Genomic DNA, 20,724 nt, shown 5'->3' with positions numbered 1-20,724 from the left:
ATTTTTCATACAAGTTGTAAGTATTACCATCTTGCTGTCCTATCACCGTCTTTACTGATCAAATAGCTATATGTAAGAGGATTTGCACTCACCTAGGCTTGCTCTTGATTACCAATAGCCTGATAAATAAATTGCACATGAATTATTTGTGTGATACATTTGATACTGAATTTGTGTAAAATGCAAACCTTTATGGCACCTCCTTGATAGGCCTATATCGAAATTGTTTGACATATTTATTTTGATTGGAATATATTCTTCTATAGACACACATTCACTCTGCCGTTTGATATTTAGGCCTACAGTGAAAACTGTTATTGGGAGCGAGAGTAGGCCTATTCATTATTCACTACCAAAGCCCACGGCTGAAAATTTGATTAGCTGTAAGAAAGCACCATAGGCTAAAAGGCTAAAAAGATGGTTACAGGGATGAAAGATATCCTGCATTCGGCAAGATTTCTCAGGGGATTATAGGTAAACAGACAGCAGCACAGTATATATCCATGGCAACCAAGGACTGAAGATTGCTTGTTTGTTTTACTGCTCTAGATAGGCCTACATGAGCAATTTATTTTATATTCGGATATTTATCTGTGGTTCAAGGTACTGTAAACCAGGAACATTGAGCCCTGAGGGTGTTGCCTAGGCCTATATCAAAAGAGACAGGTGTATATGGTTTTAAAGCTTATTTAACTAATGACTGTGGGTCTGAATGTTCTGCAGAGAACACACAGCAGCCAACAGTCTGTGCTCAAGGTCAAGTTGAACTTGAGTTCTGGAAGGCCGTGCGTGAGGATTACTGCCATGTTATTCTCTAACACAAGAATGTGATCATGTTAGCTCAAGGTCCTTACCTCAGCCGAGTGAGGCTTGCATACTGACTGTATGTTCAAAAGAAGCAAAGTCGTTTCAACATATATAGGCCTATCTTTAGTGACAGTTTACAAATGTGTCTACTGTGCTCATAGGAAGTGCAAAGCACTTTCAGTAAAATCCTGTTGATATTAAATGAAATTGTTTATCTGGCAAAAGCAATCATGTCAAGTATTGCTAAAATTTGAATTAGGTTAGAGCTATAAGATATTGACAAACCATAAAGCATAATCTAAATTCCTGTCATTTCAACGCAACAACGCCACTGCTCAAATTCCCCAGGATGTTCGGGGCTGCATACATAATTCTGATCTCTCAGCTTGGCTCTTCATCTTGTGAACAGCACTGTGTCCATAGGGCATGCTCGCTATTGATGTCTCACAATTGTGTTTGATGAAAAATAGACTGTTTTTGTTCTCACTGAGATGAAGAGCTTTAGGTTTCTAAGCCATGCAGTTTTGGGGACTCCTAATACACAGAGGATCATGACTGAATGAAAGAAAAAAAAACAAATGTGTTGGGGATCAGGAAGGAGAGTATGCTTTCCACACACTCCTGACTAGGTTATTCTGGTGCAGTTTCTCTTCTAAGCCAGGATGTTAAAAAGCTGGGGACTCTCTCTGGAATTAATAATTGTTCAATGTCATGGTTTAGTTTGGCTATTCAATTTGAAAGATCATCCTCTGCAGAAGAACATCTCCTTATCTCACAATCTGATTCATACTGGCCTGGGCTCACCCTGCACAGGCACTTGAGAGTGAAGTCCCTCCTCACCCATAATAAAGGCAATTAAGCTGTAGAGAGATGAGAGAACAGTAGGAAGGCGAGAGGGTTGATGAGTGTTGAAAAAAAATCAACACCGCTTTGGTTGTGCTCAGTCAAGAGAACAACCAATCCAAATCCCAAGCTGTGTTGAATTGAAGATGTGAGACAAAGCATGAAAAGTTTGAGGGGTGGTACGCCTGCGCAAAACTAAGTACACCCGTATCCCAGTGCTAATGGTGTGGACTTTTGGATCATAAATATGGAGATCATAAATAGGACATCTTGTTAGTTAGAGCTTTTAGCATGAAAGCTCTAAAGTATGCTGAAACTAATGTAATTTAGTGCTGTTTTGCAAGTACATGTCCAGAAAAACAAAACACATTGACTGCAGGGAACAGGACAGATGAGGGGGTGAACAGCAAATCATGTCTGATGGAAAAAGGAGGTCTCTGCATTTGATATCGTCTTAGTACTCCAGCAAGATTGTCAAAGCGTGGGCAGGGGAAACATCTGCTGATTGTAAGATCAGAAATATCCTAAAGTGAACATCTCCTGAGGCATGAAAATTACTTCAATTTTATTATAATCTGATTATAATTATAGATATCCTTGCCACACTGACAGCCCATTATGTTTGGATTTGCATTTTGTTAATTGTCTTGTACAACATTAGAGGCAGTGTGTTGTTGGCTGGGTGTTTTTTGCTGTGAACGGCATGTCAGCTGGGGGATAACAGATCTCTTCACATGGGCACAGTGGCACAGGGTGTTTGTAAAGATGGCAGGAATGACAGTCTGCACAGCTCATTGCCATATAAGTTCTGTTATCTCCACTAGGACAGCAGTGAACCTTTCTGCCTCCAGTGATCTGATGGTCTTGCGAACATAATAAAAGCTGGCTGCTTAATGAAGCATACAAGAGGGTAAGTATATTAAACATGTCATATTTTCATGTGGTGGTTCATGTGTGATCAGCTGCTTAGTTGCTGATATTCAAGTCTGTGCATCTGCAGAGGAGAGGATTGAAAAGATGTTTTATTCGCCGAGGGAAATGCTAGTGCTTGAATGATGGAACAAACCTGCGGTTTAATCTTCATGCACAGCAATTTAGTTACATAAGCTACCATTTAAATGTCAATGTAAATAGTTCCAGAACATGAAAGTTCCTTTTACAGCAAAAGAAAAAAATACTTAGAAAGGAAGACAGCATAAAAGCAGTTAATAGATTTGAATTTCAAATGTTTACCCAATGTCACAGCAAATGTCCCAGTATGTCTGATGCACCACAACATCAGTTCAGAGATATTTTAAAATGGGGTGTTAACATATATTTCACAGAGCACTGAATGCTTTAAATACAACTTGGCATTCATTGAGCACGCACACTCTCACACACACACACACGCACGCACGCACGCGCACGCACGCACGCACGCACGCACGCACGCACTCACGCACGCACGCACACACACACACACACACACACACACACACACACTTGTTGCCCACGAAGACCTCACTGAGAGCACCCAGCGAGCCGATATGAAAGGATCGCCCCTCCAGCGAGTGACTGCTGCTCGTGTCCTCGCGGGTCTGCATAATCCCCTTGTGTCCCACTGTGTGTAAATGAGATTGATGTGCTTCAGAAATGCGATGAGTTGATATTCCCCCTCACAGGCTTTGGCCTTGTGAAAGAGGAGTATGTGGAGAGACGTGCTGATTACGACGGATAGCTCTCATCGACCTCGTTAGGGTCACACTGAGGGCTCCAGTTCTCACTTTGATTAATCTCTCTTGTCATTTTTTTTAATTCATTTCCACGCATTCAGAAGTCAACAGTGCTTTGAACATTCAAGTCCTAAATAAGGTGTTTAGGTTTCAACAAGACATGGCCTATGATGTGGTTAAAAAAGATTGCCTGAATAGCTGTTTGCTTGTTTATCACACTAGAACATATTATCCTTTGATGTAAAGACTTACCGTGAGTGTGTTTGAAACCATTCTTCTTCTGTGCAAGCCTCATGGAAAAAGTTGTCAAGCGTGCAAACACATCCCTCACATTTAACATAAGCACTGAGTGTATGCAGTTTACAAAGGGATAAAATTATTTTGCCACTGTCATAACAGACTCATCCAGAATGTGCTCAGGCATCGCGCAAGTACCATACTGTAGTTGCATTCTATGAACTTGAACTCCTTCAACTGTTCAAGATGAAGATTCAATCAATAATAGAGCAGTCAGTCAGTTCAGCTGCATATAAGATTTGAGACTTCTGTTGAGACTTCTGTGGTTTTAGATAAAGTCTACATTCTACTTAGAGCACATTGCTGTGTGGCACAATTCAGCACACAGCAGATACAGTATGTCCAAAAGAATCAAACTGGGTCATCAATGTCATATTTTCAGTCAGGTTTTAGATTGTGTTGAGCGTGTATTTTTCTCACAGCTTTGTATCTCCTATGTATAATGTGAATTACAGAGGCGAATTGAACATGCACCCAATTTGTTTCTCTTCAGCTCGTTTGATTGTTCCTGCGGTGCAATAGAATCTGCACTGCTGCTGTGTATGGGAGCACACACTACCATTACTCTCTCTCTCCATGGAAATGTGTGTTGATGGAGGTGATTGCTGTGATTTTGTTGACTTGTTGTTTTCCCCAGCATCCATCCATCCATCCGTATCCCCGCTGAGATTAGCTGTCTGAGGTCTTCAGAACTCGTGGCTTGTGAAACCTTGAAAATGTTAGCTGAATAGTGTAGCCTACTCATTTGTCGCTAGCACTGTGTCTAGAGCTCTGTTGGGATCGATTGCTTCAAGTTGAGAAATAAAAGAAAGAAAGATAAGGAAAAAATAGAAGAAAGGGACAAAGAAAGAATCACAGAGAAAGAAGATGAGTCAATGAATCAGAGTTGCATATCAGGTTTCAGCTTTGTGCTTCAGCTTGTAAATGTCTTGTAACTGTTTCACTTTCCCTTTCTCTAAAATTGTATTTTGTCATCCCCATGGTGTTGTCATGGTAACACCTGATGCTCAGTTGTCATACAAAGATGACTGATAGATCGGAGCTTCAATGACTTTTACTATTTACTTATTATTGTTGTTATTATTTTTGTTAAAGCCTTTAAGATTATCTTTCTATATTTGACTCTCTGGCAAGAATACTGGAGAAATATTAGCTCAAAGCTAACATATTTATTATGTCTAAAAGGTTTGTTAAATGATTTGTGAAGTTTTGACATATCACGAATTGAGCAATAACCATTCAATTAAAAACTAAAAAAGGTGTATGTGTTATTTGGCCACATGATGGATATGATGAGGTTTGTTCAAATACCAATTTACGTAAGGCCATAAAAAAAAATGTTTTACATTCAACCAACATGTTCCACTAGCCGCCCATCCAGTAAGTACACTGTGAAAAAATGTGTTCTCTGTAGGTAGCCAAGGCTCTGTAAACAAACAAATTGTGGGCAATCTGTCTCTCAAACAAAAGCAAAACAATGTGTGGAGTTTCTCTACGAATACTGAAGAAAGGGGTGAGCAACCTGATTGAAATATAATGTAAGTTGTTTTTGAAATATAATGTAAGCTTCTACTAATAAATTAATTGATGAACATAAACAAATCGCCTTTAAAGCTTTTTACATGGATCATCATCACCCTCTAGTGCTAGTATTGAGTCATAGCCTCACTTTGAAAGAATCACATAACAAAACTGGATGCTTTTCAGAATGTCACTGTTTTTATTGTGATGAACGAGAGTTCATTTCAGACAAACACAGGAAAGGTGCTAAATTCCTTGTGCAACTAACTTTCCCACAGTAGTATATACAGCGGTGAGATATTGCCATTTGCGTGACATTAGTTGGCTTTAATTTGACACTGTCGCTTCCATTTAGTTGGCAGCCAGGGTCTGGTCCACCCAGCTACGGAGCATGGTGACGCGGGCGTACACGGCAGGGGTGGAGGTGGAGCAGGTGCTGCTACCCCAGGACACAATACCCACCAGGGTCCAGACGTTGTTCTTCTGGCACACCAGAGGGCCACCAGAGTCACCCTGTGAACAAGAGAAAGAAGACAAAGAAGAAGAAGAAGAAGAAGAAGAAGAAAAAGAAGAAGAAGAGGAAGAAGAAGAAGAAGAAGAAGAAGAGAGCATTAATTAAAAATGTGCATCAGAAAGAAAAAAAACACCCCGTTGCTATTTCCCATTTTGTTCTTGAGTAGGAAAGATTAAGTTTGCAAATAGTTCATGGAAAATGTATGTGAACAGAACATTTGGCAAGAGCATGTACTCCTGTCCACAGCAGGAAAAGACTATGCCAACACAACAGACACCATAGATATTCTACTAGCGTTGCGTGTTTACTGAGGCATTGGGATGGCAAGTGAATGTCTCACCATGCAGGAGGAGGCACCATCGGCACCAGCGCAGATCATGACATCGGAGATGTTGCTTCCCCAGTGCTGCTGGCACTGAGACTTGGACAGCAGAGGCAGGGCAGCCTGCTGCAGCTTGTTGGGAGTGAATGCAGCTGGAGGAGGGAGAGTGAGAGGTTAGGGGTGTTTAGCATGATGGTCACGCAGAAGAAAGAGTCTTTTTTGTCAGACTTCATTTTAGACTATCAACTAGGTCAGGTTGTCAATATCAGAGGACTGTTAACATGACTGTTTTCTATGTTTGTGTCAAATGTCAATAGTCAACAGTTGTATCAGGTACACCTGTGTTTGAGTGCTTGATATAGTTTTATAGTTATTTAAAAAAAAATGTTTTTAAAAAGTCATTGGATCAAAAAGTCATTGGATCATTGTGTAGTCCAGTTATCCCTGCAGAATAACACATGAAAGCATCTTACCAGAGGATCTCATCAGACCCCAGCCGGAGGTCACGCACTTCATTCCAGGGGCGAAGTCATCGCTGGTCTCAGCCAGGCACACAGGGGACACGGTGGCGCTCATCTGGACGGGGGCGGTCAGCTTGATGAGGGCGATGTCGTTGTTGATGGTCTGTGCGTTCCACTGAGGGTGGGTGTACACCTGAAGAGGAAAGTGAGTGCCAGGTTTGCATTTTTCTTTTCTGTTTTCCACATAAATATACTCAAACCTCCTTTTCAGTGCAAGAAGCATTAGGCTATGTGTTTTACTTAGTTAGCTTGGTGGTAAGAGAATTAAGAACCATACAGTATCTCAGCTGGTAAGTTAGTGTAATGTAAAGCATTCAGCCCCTGCCCATTTAATCATTATCATTTAATCATGATTCGAAACATGACACATTTGATATTACTAAAACCTGTTATCTGTTACCTGTTACCTGGTATTACTAAAAACTTTTGCTAATAATGCTAAATAATGTTTCTTGTTATTCTATGTTGTAACTCGCCTTTGCTCTGCTAAGTAACATAAAGATAAATACAAACGTAATGTTCTACAGTACCTTGGACACTCTCATGGTCTGGATGGCCTCGCCGGAGGCACCCTTATCGTGCTCTCCAACGATCACGCGGTGGCTGGTCCTGGAACAAGACGGGAGCCATTTTAGTGTGAAGTTGAATCAGGTAGGATACGGCATGGTTAACATTTTACAAAACGCTTTTGCACACCTCTTTTGTGGGGACAGGTGGTTAACATTTTAAAATGTGATAAATGGTACAACAACATCTTGAAGGTGCTGCAGTAAACCATTTTGTTCAGACTGTTCAAGCCAGATGGCTCTACAGCTCCACTGGCTATACAGGTTCTGCTGGCCTACTTTTTGAAAGGCAGTACAAAAATATGGATGCTCTAAGAAAAATATGTCCCCAAGACTCTTCTTGGCTTTTGAAAAAGCATGCAAAGAAAAGAAAGCTTTCTGCCACATAGTTTGCGTGACCACTGTAGATAGAATGCAGGCCTCCTACAAAGCTGGCAGGATGTACTGTAACAAGTGTTGCTCACAGCCTTTTTAACTTTTCCAAAGCAAATTACACATATCAAACATCCTCCTCCATCCCTGTATATCATTGGTTGTATTCTTAAAGACATTCAGCGAAATAAACCGAGCAAAAATAATAAATATGATGCTCTTAACAGGCATGTCTACTGTTTAACATAACTTCAACACAGATATGCTGATTGGAAACAGATGTGACAGTTACCTAACGCTGCAGTGGGCAGCAGTCACAACCCAGTTCTCGTTAATCAGGGAGCCGCCGCAGAAGTGGAAACCAGACCAATCCTGAAACATTCAAAACTTGCAATGTGTTACTCTGTAAAACTATTTAACATTTCAATCAAGAAATACAAAGCTTTTGATAGAAAGTATGCTAAAGAAAAAAAGAGGAGGTTGCAGCCTCATGATATACCAACCTGCAGGGACACCTGCCAGGGCCAGGAGTGGGGAACAGCCTCCTCACCGTTGACAATCCTGGCGTAGCCAGACACAACGGGGGGGATGGCAGGGGTGCCACAGCCTAAGAAAGAAGGAGAGAGAAGAGATTTGGAAATGTTTACGTGCCCTTTATAAACCTAGAAATGGTTTGGCATTTAACACAAGTCACCTTTTTTTTTTTTTAAATTGGAGTGACTCAATACAAAAGCTCATTAATTCAGACATCATTTAACTCAAAGACCTTGGTGATGATTGATGCAAATTGGTAATTCAGGACAGGCCATTCAGGGCTATTCAGAGCAAAATAAACTGTACAAAAAAAACATACTCACCATAGGCTGCGCTGATGAAAGCAAAGCAAGATACCAACCACAGGAAAGCCATTTCTGAGGATATGAGAGCTCTGTGGACGGGGTGGCCTTATATACCTGTAAGACCTCAATAAAACCTCAAACGGAGCATTTCAGGACAGCTAGGCATCGCCAATCCTGGTAAAAGATTAATCTCTCAGAGTTGCCACATCTAGTTATCAGTGGAAAACAGTTGCTCAGTTCTCAGAGATTTTTTCTTTTTTGTACAATGCTGGATCATTGGATAGAACTTGAGCGGTGACATATCTCAAACTGACCTTCAAAGGCCTTTTGAAAATAGCTGTGCAAACCTCCTGCTTGAGGATTCCTCTGAATATGATCCCTAAGGTTATGTCATATCTCCGATCGATCACAGATCTATCATTATCAAACCAGTGGATGTTTCCCTATGCAACCAAAATATGAAATTCCTAGAAGAAAGCGCTGAAATGAAATGGCATCTGTCCATCTGTGCAAAATGCATGACATCACAGGGACATGTTGGTAAAAGGCTTGGAAAAATGCGTCAATACAGCAGTCATTGCGATTCTCAAAGCAAAAATCTTATTTTAGTGGTTTAATTGCTCCCAGGAAAAAAACAGTATAATGGCTGCAATACACACTGCAGTGGAATCAGAAAATGTATTGAATATTGATAGTATGATATCAATCACAATTAAAATGATTTGTTTCAGAAAAAAAAAAACAAAGCAGTACAAAATAGTCCATTGGCCCAGACAAACAAAAAACAAAATCACTTATCGGTATACGTGAGGTCGAAAAGCCTATATTCTGATATATAATAACCTTTGCAGAGTGGCAGATAAATTGTATTCATCCTGACTTTTATACCCAAACCTGACATTTAGAACAGTGAAATGGGCATTATTACTGAGGAACTTTCAAAACCAAGGCTGATTAGATCACATTGTGTATACATTTGTTTAATCTGGACGATTTGTAATGCCTGTGTCCTGGGAAGGCCTGAGAATGTGCCTGTTATTCCTAGAAACAGTATTCAAAATTCAGTTGGGTTGATATATTACTCACATCTATAATTTTGACAATACCTTGATTACACATACAATCAACATCTTAACACATAATATTTCAGTACATGAACCAGTCCAGATGTCGGTACAGTCGAAGTGGCAAAAAAGCCAAGGTGTCATTTAGACTGACAGAAGTAAAATGATACGTGATAACCTTTCTAAATGAGCAGCAGTTCCATTCTCTTGTAGAAAATAGTTTTTTTTTAGTTTTTTTGTGAGGTGAGAGACTATAAATAGGGTAACATTTATAACTAATAGATATCACCATGAAACGTGTACAAATGTTCTTAAATTATGTTTGACTATTGCAAATGAGGATTCATTTACAGATATACTGTATATACATTTACAAATGTGTATTCTAAATCAGAAATGGAAGTGCATCTGCTTTGGAAATTCCTGGCACCAAATATGAGGAAAAAAGACTGAGTAAAGGTCCTGTAAAGATGTAATTGAAATCTACACAAATAACGTGGAACAGAATAAAGTGGAAAATAAAGACTTAAATGTGTAGTTAAACATGTTCTATGTCATTCCTTGCATTAGTATGAAAAAATGAATATTTTTTACCTGTGCATATTTCTATTTCTTGGGAGGAGTTGACCTCATGCTGACCTTGTGTCACACATGTTTCTGATGATGTCTCTTGAGAGCGTCATTGTATGTTTATTTATTCAACTATTTTTTGTTGTTGCTGAATAGGTGGCTCATTTTTGGTAAATCCTTAATAAATTAAGTAAATCCTTGTTGATCTAAGGTTATTGACATATCATCAGAATAGAACCGTTTCAGCCTTCTAATAACTTTATATGTTACTATTCTATCACTACTGTATGTCACCTACTGTATATTTTAATTATTAGGTTCAAAGGCGTTACCGTGGGCTGTCTGTGCACAGGATTACGGAAAAACTATCACCCAGATTATGAAATAAACTTTATGGATGTGTAAAATGAGCAAAACACAATCATACATTTTGGAGCAATTCTGACTAATGGGCTGATTGAACAAATTCAGCTTCACTTTTTCTACTGTTACAGGATATCACAATCCTCAATGTGGGCTCCAAGTGCCCTTATAGCTGTCCTGTATGTGCACCTACAGTATGCTTGTCTATGTCCTTACAACCTCGGTATCAATCTGAGCCCTGACTGATTTAACTTGAGACCCCTTGATTGCTCAAATCTGTTGAAGAGGTGTGCATTGTCTGCTTCATATATTTGAAGATACTGTACTGTGTCATTTGTATGACCTCAGGGAGTCTATTTTCCATTGAACACATTTCACTCTTTTCAAATCTACTATGCAAACAACTGCAATATAATTAGAATACTTGTGAGAATCTAACAGGTCTTATCAGAGGTGTACCAGATGTTGAGGGTGAAGTTTTTCCAAAATGAGTGACTGCCCAGACCCCGGGATGGTGTATAAAAGGACCAGTGCCTGAGAGGACAGTCTCAAGCTAAAAACCATGGCCTTCCTTTGGATCCTCTCTTGTCTTGCGTTTGTGAGCTCAGCCTTCGGTAAGCCAATGAGCTGACTTTTCCTCGATGCTGCTCATATTCACAATGTGATATCAGAGTTGTTAGGTTTCTACTTTGATTGTTTCCATTTGGCATGTTTTTCTCTTTTTTAAAAAGTGTCAGTGCTACAACTTAAGATGCTTTATTTCCTAAACTCATGAGAAATAAATAGGCTCTCATTGAGATCTGAACCCGTTTCTCCTAAACGGCCCTCAGGAAAAATAAGGAGCAAAAGAATAGATTGAGAAGAAAGCATTTTCACATTTTAACAGTGGACTTGAGCTCAGACGACAGGATGGCAATTTCTCATCACTTCTTTTTTCACATCTCATATTGATGTGAAGTTGAGCTCAATGATGTCTAGAAGAAATAGAGTAGACAAAGAGATCTCACTCAAAATATTACATTTCTCTGGGATGCAACATGATGCTAAGGTACTCAGTAAGTGATAACATTCCTCTGTGCGTTCAGGCTGTGGCGTTCCTGCCATCAAGCCCATTGTCAGCGGCTACTCCAGGATTGTCAACGGTGAGGAGGCCGTTCCCCACTCCTGGCCCTGGCAGGTGTCCCTGCAGGTAACGCACACCTTAATTGTACATTCCAAATGTCCTTTTACTCTAGAATGTACATTTGAACTGTAGATTTCCAACTGCCACTCCTTATTGAAGAATAAGCAGTGTAGGCCTACATAGGCTATATCAGTTGTGATCATATTTAGATTCCTTCTTGAAATTAGTTTCTTTAAGGTTTGTATGGTCATGATCTGAGTATCATCTAGTCTGTGATGGTTAAAGTGAATTTAAATCAAATATCATCGTCATCACAAACCAAGACTTTTAGTTATAGTGGACTGAGTTATATTGTAACAAGGTTAAGGCAGGGATCACATTAGCCAGCGGCAACGCAACGCTCAGACCATAATGATAATCCAAAACATTCTATCTCGTTACTAAATTCAATCTTTGTTGCTACGTTCTTATTCTAAAACGGATTATGATGAGAGCATTGCGCTTCAAAGTTGAACCAAGTTCAACTCCCAGTTTACTCAACGCTAGCGTTACGCCAGCGTTGTCACCGTTCCGCTGCCGAACCATAGAGAACAATAGGAAACCTGCCGCTTGCCGCTGGCTAGTGTGATCCCCACCTAACTCTCTCTAATCCAAGTTTCACTTCCTAATTTCTTTGTTGCAATTCAGGACTACACTGGCTTCCACTTCTGCGGCGGTTCCCTGATCAACGAGAACTGGGTTGTGACTGCTGCCCACTGCGGTGTGAAGTAAGAGTGCTTTGATTTGCTGACCCCATAACAAAACAAATGAACCAAAGACATCAACAAAGACATACTGTAACACCAGCTTTTATTCCAACATTGCGACATTCCAAAAAAACTAAACCCCAAACACACTGTACTGGTTGATTTCAGGACCTCTCACCGCGTGGTCCTGGGCGAGCACGATCGCGCCTCTAACGCTGAGGGCATCCAGACCATCCGACCCAGCCAGGTGGGTTTTCAAATCAAATGTATCCACCTATATCCTGTTCAATCTAACTCCTTATACATTTTTCTTCAAGCCACTGACAATATTTTGTCCTGTGCTGCTGCAGGTGTTCAAGCACCCCAGATACAACAGCTACACCATCAGCAACGACATCACCCTGATCAAGCTGGCCACTCCCGCCCAGATGAGCATGCGCGTGTCTCCCGTGTGCATGGCCGAGACCAACGACAACTTCTCCGGTGGCATGAGGTGTGTCACCTCTGGATGGGGTCTGACCAGATACAACGGTAATGAAATCTTCTTCTGTGCTCTGTTATAGTTATGGATCAAATAAAGCGCATCATTTCAAATGAATGCACTTGTTGTAATCAAAGCTTAGGCTCATTATAAATCTGCTGTTAGATTGACATGAACATGAGCAGACCAGTGATGGGGAAGTTCTCAGATCCTTAGATTTGTAATAGAATATATCTGCTCTGTAGCAAAGATCACACCCAACATAATCTAGTCAGGTCATCTTTTTGTGATATGTTGTTGACCTAAAATGTGGCTTCACATTGACATCACTTGACTCAGTCAAAAAAAAGATGATCTGTTTACACACTTTGTCATCCTTCACGATTTTCCTCAGACCTCGCTCACGGAGACTCTGTTTTCTGTTTCAGCCGCTGATACCCCCGCTCTCCTGCAGCAGGCTTCTCTGCCCCTCCTGTCCAACTCTCAGTGCCAGCAGTACTGGGGAAGCAGAATCTCCGACCTCATGATCTGCGCTGGTGCCTCTGGTGCCTCCTCTTGCATGGTATGCGCCCACAGGATGTTGTATTTATCACTTAATCCCATTGGAACGTTCATTACTTTAAAGCTTCCTGTTTATGTATGTCAAAGTCTTCTAAGGCTTTGGCGGTAACGACATTATGTATTGATTTGCTTTGTAAGTGTAAACCAAAGGATCTGTACCTTTCCAAGGGTTTCAGCCAGCATGATCAAATCATCTCTGAACACTGGCCAGATGTGTTTCGCCTGTCCCTAATATCCCTTTGTTGTTATGTGTGCTGCAGGGTGACTCTGGTGGCCCCCTGGTCTGCGAGAAGGCTGGAGCCTGGACCCTGGTTGGTATCGTGTCCTGGGGCAGTGGCACCTGCACCACCTCCATGCCCGGAGTGTACGCCCGCGTCACCGCTCTCCGCTCCTGGGTGGACCAGACCCTCGCCGCCAACTAAAGCCGCCATGACTGTTTTTAGTTTCACCATAGTCTTAATTAAATAATAAAACTGCACTTTGAAAGACATCTTTGTTGTTCTCTCTCTTTGTGTTAATGTACCAAAAAAAAATCCTAAAGATGCAAAATTATTCTAGCAAAAGGGTCAGCTTATTCCATTACTATAACTCTGAATGTTTGGTTATTTGACTTAAGGTTCCTACTACATCACTACGTGACCTACACATTTTTATATGATGGGTAGTCTCATGTAATGTCTCACTTGAGCAGGTTGCTAGCAAGTGTGATCTCATTTATATCATTTCCAGTCTGGCAGTCGTGTTTCAGACTCTTAATATTATTAGAAATAATAATGCTGTATGCACTTCCAATTGACCTGTACACAGAGGCGGACCATTCCTGGTTCCAAAGAGCAAAAGTCCTGCCATACTGTATAATTTCTACCTGTGCACTTACTGTAACACAGGTGATATCTGATCTACCTGGCAGCTAATTACAGTAGGATGAGCTGGTTTCCAAAATGGTTGGATCAAATACTTGGCAGGACTTTTACTTTCTGAACCTGGGATGTCCGCCTCTGCCTGTACACCAGGCATCTTCTTAGTTACAGTAATCTCCAACCACGACCAATATTCATATATGTCAATTATTTAACAAAGTTGTTATATAAGATAAATACAATTTTATAAATAAATCTTCTGCACATCTTAAACAAATATAACAAATATTATAAGACCAAGTTGAATGTGTGTTCCATCATGAGGAAGAGGTGGAGGTAGTAAAAAGCTCCAGTTACCGGGGTGTACACTGTGACAACAATCCCGGACTGAAAGTGCAACACCAAGGCTGCCTACAGGAAGGGACAGAGCACAATATCCTGCTTGAGAAAGCTTAGGTCTTTTCATGTGTGCAGTACAATGTTGAAACATGTTTTACCAGTCTCCTGTTTCTAATGCAATTTTCTTTGCAGTCATCTTTTGGGGCAGTAACATCAGAGCCAATGACACCAAAAAAAGTAAACAAGCTGATTAAAAGAGGTGTCTCTGAAGTACACTCGAGCACTATATACAACACCGTATACCCACCGCATGAACTAGTGGTCAGAGTGCTTTTAGCTAGAGGCATGCTTCAACTTCACTGCAATAAAGACCATTAGAGAAAGTATTCCTGCCCACTGCTATAACAATTTACAGTTGACTCTCTTGGGTGAGGATCATATTCTGATGAACAATGCACAGGTTACATTCATTTGCACTTCATATTGTAAACCCTATTTATTTTCACTTTACTTTTCACTCCCTTATTGGCTTGAGCTACTTTTTGTAATCACAATTACAGCTAACATTGTTGTGTGGCAAGCATATCTTATATTATTAATTGCTGCGGTAAAACCATAATTTCCCCTTTGGTATGAATAAAGTAGTGTATTTTTCTATCTATCTCTATCTATCTATCTATCTATCTATCTATCTGATGAAATGCCTTAATAAAGAAATATTTTGCATGTAGCAACACTCTTTTCTTTGTTTGTTCTTTATTTCTCCCAAAGGGCTAGACACAATGTAGAAACTCAATAATCTCACAATATTGATTTATTTCTGTGAGATGAAGAGAGGCCAGCTGTCATCTGATCCGGCTGGGTGGTACAATAAAGTTAGATTTTTTTTTAAAGCAAATGATAAAGTAAAAAAGAACATTAGTATTATGAACAATTTCAGTGTTATTTTGTGAAATGATATGTGTAAAAATATTCAAAAATATCATATGAAATAATTAGCCTGGCTAGCGCTATACCACTTCTCAAATGAGACGTGGTCTGGCAACCAGACGTTAATTTTCTCGTATTTGAAAAAATGCCCAGATCCGTTCATTGGGCGCCACGGATGTCTATCAAATGCGTCTCTGCATAGCTCATCATGGTCTTGCTTTCTCCCCTGTTCTGTGATCGGCCACCAACATCAGGCGAAAATGGGGGCGTTAGTTTCCAGACTGCCGTAGCAGCGTGAAAGAAATCACCGCACAAGGCAGTGTGGGAACATCCAGGCTATGAAATAATAGTCACTGGATTGAAAACGTGCATTGGTAAAGGCAGAGTCACTGAAAGGTTATTTGCAGATCTCTTGCTGACATTTTTTGCAAATATGATCTAATAGCATGTGACATACTGTACCTTCTAAATGAAATCAGGAGATATCTTGCACTGCACAGGTTGAGCAGAAAGATGGACGCTATTCGTATTTGATATTTCTCACCTCTGGAAAGGTTTATTGACCGCTTGCTTCAGCTTGGGCTCCTGCTGATATTACAAAGTGGAGACCTGGCTGTCATGCAGACAGACCCCTTTGCCTATCCTTACATCACGACTGACTTCTGTTCTCACATATAACCCCAGCATGAAACAATATAACAGAAGAGGCCATCAATCAGGAGTGTGACACAAAAACAAAAAAACAGTCACACTTAGGTCTCCTCTCTGGGATTAATACAAAATGTAATCAGTCCTTGTCAGTTAATGACTCTGACCAAAATATTTTCAAAATTGCGTTGGCTTATTTTATTTTTCATTAATTTTGAAATTATATTCAGTTGTTCATCTGTCAGTTTAATATCTAAACAGATTAACATTATACAGAGATACAATACAATACATCTCAGGATTGGGGTATAACATAATGTCAGCCACCTTCAGTTAATTTACTGATTAACTAATTAGGTTGTATGTAATTGTTGTGGGCCATGGTTAAGAATAGGCCTACTGGATGCTAAACAGTGTATCACATATCACATTTGATTTCATTCATACACATTTTAACAACGACTCTTAAAAAATGATGGAGGAGCAACTGAGTCAATTACTGTATATGCTATACTATAAGTCGAGTGTTTGGGCCAATGCAGGTACTGTAGATACAGTATTGCCACTAGTTAATAGTATATAGGACTACACACAAGGGCCATGTGCTGTTTATGTTGATGATTTGTATTAACCATTTGAAGCAATCCATACATTAAATTATACATTCAATAATTTGCAAACATTTGTGTCCTACAAATAGCATCTACTGTATATTTGACAGTGACATTAGATTCACAATAAATGGCCCACATGCTTTCTGCTTGTATTGTACACTCAACTACAGTATCACGCATGCAATAGGAAAAAACGTGTACATTGAGAACAGGTGCACATGTGTGCATGTCTCAAGGCAAGGCCGTGAGAAATGGAACATAAGTTACCCCTTACACTTTCCCCAAATTATGTGTAGAATGCATATTTGAAGGTCACTAGTGCATACATTTTTTCGGATTACATTAACATAAAATGCGCTATATGATTGCTGCAATATGTATGTGCCATTAATGTGTACGTTGTAGTATTTTGTTTGCAATGTTTGTGCCATGGCAAAATTATATGGAGGTATATGGAATAGAACAATGTAAGCCCATGATTTGAATGGCTCTTAAAAGAAAATATTTATAGGAGCCATTAATTATCAGAACTGATAAGATTGTGGAAAAAGGTACAGGTGAATTTTAAACCAAGAGCACACAATTCTTTTAGTCTTGTGAGTTTGCTTAGCAGTATGGTACAGTCTGAAACACAATGCTACCAAGGTCAGCAGTAAAGAATCGGGCAATTCTGTAACACATGTTACAAAGACGTAGTGGGAGGTCCTATAGGCCTTAACCCATCTCATGCAATGTGTGTTCTGTCCCACGACGAGCAGATAAGGGGTGCAATATGCTGAGGTGAGCTCTCCCTCATGGTATAAAAGGTCTCGGCTGTGGTCTCTTCAGCATGTTGTAGACATGGCCTTCCTGTTGATCATCTCCTGCCTTGCCTTCGTGAGCTCAGCCTTCGGTAAGGAAAAAACAGCAGAAGTGCTCCAGATACCTACAGCATCTACACACGGCTCAAACAATTCAGTGGATCACCAAAGCTGGATCTCAGTTAGAAGTGTATTATTTGTGCAGTGTTTAAACACTTATATAACTTCTTCTCTGTGTTGAAACATATTACTGCTACTGTACGTTTCAGGCTAGGAAGCTTAACGTGTAGCTTTCCTAAAGTGCAGAAATCTTGACTAATAATGAGTTCTTCATCTTTTCAGGCTGTGGCGTTCCTGCCATCAAGCCCGTTGTCACGGGCTACTCCAGGATTGTCAACGGTGAGGAGGCCGTTCCCCACTCCTGGCCCTGGCAGGTGTCCCTGCAGGTAACGCACACCTGACTGTACATTCCAAATGTCCTTTTACTCTAGAATGTACATTTGAGCTGTAGATTTCCAACTGCCACCCTATATTGAAGAATAATCAATGTACTGTATAGTATACTGTATACTTTAACTGTACATTTCTAAGTATCCCCTTATTCAATTATATGCCTTCCAGGGTGTGTTGCCTTTGATTACTACATACACTGTATTATTACATTCTACTACATACTCAATAATTAAATATCATTGCATTAGAACATACTTCAGGTATATTGTTCTGTGAATCATCCACAGCACCTTTCATAAATCAAAATATGATTTATTTGGCGAATAGAAGAAAAAAGAGCTTAACTTTCTTAAATTTCTGAAATCCAGGACTACACTGGCTTCCACTTCTGCGGTGGTTCTCTGATCAACGAGAACTGGGTTGTGACTGCTGCCCACTGCAACGTGAGGTGAGAGAGATTACTGTTCATGTGCTCACCACTTCAGGCAAACACACATTACTGCTCACTGAGACAAAATATGTTTCATCATAATTGATTATCTGCAGACTTCTTTGCTGTATATTTACACAGCACACACATAGGTTTTGATTCACCAAACAGATCAGAGAATCGCAAAAAAGTCTCCTAATGTCAGTGAATGTTGATTAAAGGTTTAAATGTTGATTTCAGGACCTCCCACCGTGTCGTCTTGGGTGAGCACGACCGTGCCTCCAATGCTGAGGATACCCAGGTCATGAGGGTCGGCAAGGTGTGTACTAAATGCCAATCAGTCATTGTGATCTGAAGTAGAAATATCAAACAAGCGATACATCTCAAGGCTGTGAGTCCTTGTTTGGTGGTCGCATGGTTCGCATCACACTGTTCATGATCCTTTTTGCCTCTTCTACATCAGGTCTTCAAGCACCCCAGATACAATGGCTTCACCATCAACAACGACATCCTCCTGATCAAGCTGGCCTCTCCCGCCCAGACCGGTCTCCGTGTGTCTCCCGTGTGCATGGCTGAGACCAGCGACAACTTCGATGGCATGAAGTGCGTCACCTCTGGATGGGGTCTGACCAGGCACGACGGTAATCAGATTACCCTTACCAGTAGTCTTTTTGTAAAGACCCGTTTAAAATATGTGTGAATCTGTGTAAAACAAAATAATTAGTATGCTAAACTAATCATTAACATACAGTACTAGTTATATACTAGACTACTTATAAGAATTGGTGTTGAATATAATGAATGTAACCTGCTCACATGTCCTACTGCTTTGCTTTTCAGCTCCTGATACCCCCGCTCTCCTGCAGCAGGCTTCTCTGCCCCTCCTGACCAACACTCAGTGCAAGAAGTACTGGGGCAACAGAATCTCCGACCTCATGGTCTGCGCTGGTGCCTCTGGTGCCTCCTCTTGCATGGTAAGTGCCCTTCTCTCCTCACGCTCCTCATAACAAACATGACTCAGATACTGTACAAATTTGAACATAAACTAGCTTCTTCTTATAATGTACTACTTTGATCCCTTAACTAATTTGATCTCTTAACTCCCTTCACTATACTTCTACTCCCTGTGAGCGTTTCTCCAATATCCCTTTGTTGTTGTGTGTGCTGCAGGGTGACTCTGGTGGCCCCCTGGTCTGCGAGAAGGCTGGAGCCTGGACCCTGGTTGGTATCGTGTCCTGGGGCAGTGGCACCTGCACCCCCACCATGCCCGGAGTGTACGCCCGCGTCACCGCCCTCCGTGCCTGGGTGGACCAGACCCTCGCCGCCAACTAAAGCTGCTCCGTTGAGTTTCATCTTTATGACAAATAAAGAGAGCTTGTGAGATCAGAACACATGTATTCTGTCTTGTTATTTGACCTCAACACTTGAAAGTGTGTTCAACTAGAGTTCTAATTTAGTTGGGAATTTCGGTGTCAAGCTCCAATAAGGGAATGCATTTCATCAAAACACAACAACAAGGAATGTAGTGCCTAATCCTTTCTGATCCTAACATTTGAAATATAATAATATATGTACTTGCACTCTTTCACTCAGTAAAACTAATATGATGCCTATTGTAGTGCCAGCAAAGTCAAATTGTGTACTTAAGAATAAATCCTCCAAAATATTTCAGCTCATAAAACTGATTAAATTATTCTAAACCAAAATGACAATGATATCATGTTTTCCTTTTCAACAAAACATTACTTATGTTTGCTTTCACCGCACACTTTATACCAACTATAGCAATAGCAACAAATTGCATTTACAGTATATAGCACTCAAAGCAACCAAAGTGCTATACAGTGAAAGGGGAACCTCATCACCACCAATGTGTAGCACCTGGGTGATGCATGGCATCCATAATGCACTCACCACCCACCAGCTTGAGATACAGTAGAATGAGTGAATGAATGAATGAATGAATGAATGAGCCAGTTGCACTGAGGATGAACTACAATATCATGTCTGAAAAACGTAATGGAACCTATTCTGTCTAAAACAAAAAGCTTTTGATTTCAGCGCCAGTTTTGATCTGCCAAGAGGAAGACCATTTGATATTTTGCTGAAATTTCAACTATTTTTTGATAACTAGAAACATCCACCCGCATGAAATGTACTGGCAGTGTTTATGTCTCAGTTTAATATTGCTTGGCGCTGCAACAATATATCCTTGTCATGAAGTATGTATGTGTGTGTGCTTGTGTGTGTGGGGGGGTGAAATCTGTGAATACAGATGCACGTGGGGCGAGCCATCCATCGTGATCTCAGCCACCAGCAGCAGTTCCAGTCAGGGGATGTGGAGCGTCACAGTGGCATGGTCCAACACCCCGTGGAGCTCCGGGGGGGCTGTCCAAGGCTGTCCAGGGCCCAGGGCTGTCGTCGG

The 20,724-nt window shown here is 40.6% G+C and overlaps 3 protein-coding genes across 3 annotated transcripts; 2 read left to right on the top strand and 1 right to left on the bottom strand.

Annotated features, from left to right (window-relative positions):
• Window positions 1–5,359: 5,359 nt before the first annotated feature.
• On the bottom strand, window positions 5,360–8,470 carry LOC134095576 (chymotrypsin B-like). The gene is made up of 7 exons (XM_062549196.1): window positions 8,336–8,470; window positions 7,982–8,085; window positions 7,771–7,850; window positions 7,071–7,149; window positions 6,493–6,673; window positions 6,038–6,171; window positions 5,360–5,696 (listed from the first exon to the last, which is right to left on the bottom strand). The coding sequence occupies exons 1-7, from the start codon at window positions 8,385–8,387 to the stop codon at window positions 5,535–5,537; spliced, it is 792 nt and encodes a 263-aa protein (XP_062405180.1). The 5' UTR covers window positions 8,388–8,470; the 3' UTR covers window positions 5,360–5,534.
• Window positions 8,471–10,863: 2,393 nt separating this feature from the next.
• LOC134095444 (chymotrypsin A-like) lies at window positions 10,864–13,709 on the top strand. The gene is made up of 7 exons (XM_062548981.1): window positions 10,864–10,928; window positions 11,400–11,503; window positions 12,125–12,204; window positions 12,352–12,430; window positions 12,534–12,714; window positions 13,093–13,226; window positions 13,486–13,709. The coding sequence occupies exons 1-7, from the start codon at window positions 10,877–10,879 to the stop codon at window positions 13,645–13,647; spliced, it is 792 nt and encodes a 263-aa protein (XP_062404965.1). The 5' UTR covers window positions 10,864–10,876; the 3' UTR covers window positions 13,648–13,709.
• A 3,747-nt stretch (window positions 13,710–17,456) lies between these two features.
• LOC134095552 (chymotrypsin A-like) lies at window positions 17,457–19,631 on the top strand. The gene is made up of 7 exons (XM_062549162.1): window positions 17,457–17,508; window positions 17,759–17,862; window positions 18,238–18,317; window positions 18,540–18,618; window positions 18,763–18,940; window positions 19,140–19,273; window positions 19,470–19,631. The coding sequence occupies exons 1-7, from the start codon at window positions 17,457–17,459 to the stop codon at window positions 19,629–19,631; spliced, it is 789 nt and encodes a 262-aa protein (XP_062405146.1).
• The last annotated feature ends 1,093 nt before the right edge of the window (window positions 19,632–20,724 follow it).

This window comes from Sardina pilchardus, chromosome 11, assembly GCF_963854185.1.
Source record: "Sardina pilchardus chromosome 11, fSarPil1.1, whole genome shotgun sequence".
NCBI lineage: Eukaryota > Metazoa > Chordata > Actinopteri > Clupeiformes > Clupeidae > Sardina > Sardina pilchardus.
Note: the sequence above shows the minus strand (reverse complement) of the source record. Positions and strands in the feature narration are given on the sequence as shown.

Coding starts and splice junctions, on each gene's coding strand:
- LOC134095552 (XM_062549162.1), top strand. CDS start 17,457: ATGGCCTTCCTGTTGATCATCTCCTGCCTTGCCTTCGTGAGCTCAGCC. Junction 17,509..17,758: donor CTTCGTGAGCTCAGCCTTCG/GTAAGGAAAAAA, acceptor TCATCTTTTCAG/GCTGTGGCGTTCCTGCCATC. Junction 19,274..19,469: donor CTGGTGCCTCCTCTTGCATG/GTAAGTGCCCTT, acceptor TGTGTGCTGCAG/GGTGACTCTGGTGGCCCCCT.
- LOC134095576 (XM_062549196.1), bottom strand. CDS start 8,387: ATGGCTTTCCTGTGGTTGGTATCTTGCTTTGCTTTCATCAGCGCAGCC. Junction 7,851..7,981: donor CCTGGCAGGTGTCCCTGCAG/GTTGGTATATCA, acceptor TGAATGTTTCAG/GATTGGTCTGGTTTCCACTT. Junction 6,172..6,492: donor GGGTCTGATGAGATCCTCTG/GTAAGATGCTTT, acceptor TCCCTCCTCCAG/CTGCATTCACTCCCAACAAG.
- LOC134095444 (XM_062548981.1), top strand. CDS start 10,877: ATGGCCTTCCTTTGGATCCTCTCTTGTCTTGCGTTTGTGAGCTCAGCC. Junction 10,929..11,399: donor GTTTGTGAGCTCAGCCTTCG/GTAAGCCAATGA, acceptor CTGTGCGTTCAG/GCTGTGGCGTTCCTGCCATC. Junction 12,431..12,533: donor AGACCATCCGACCCAGCCAG/GTGGGTTTTCAA, acceptor GTGCTGCTGCAG/GTGTTCAAGCACCCCAGATA.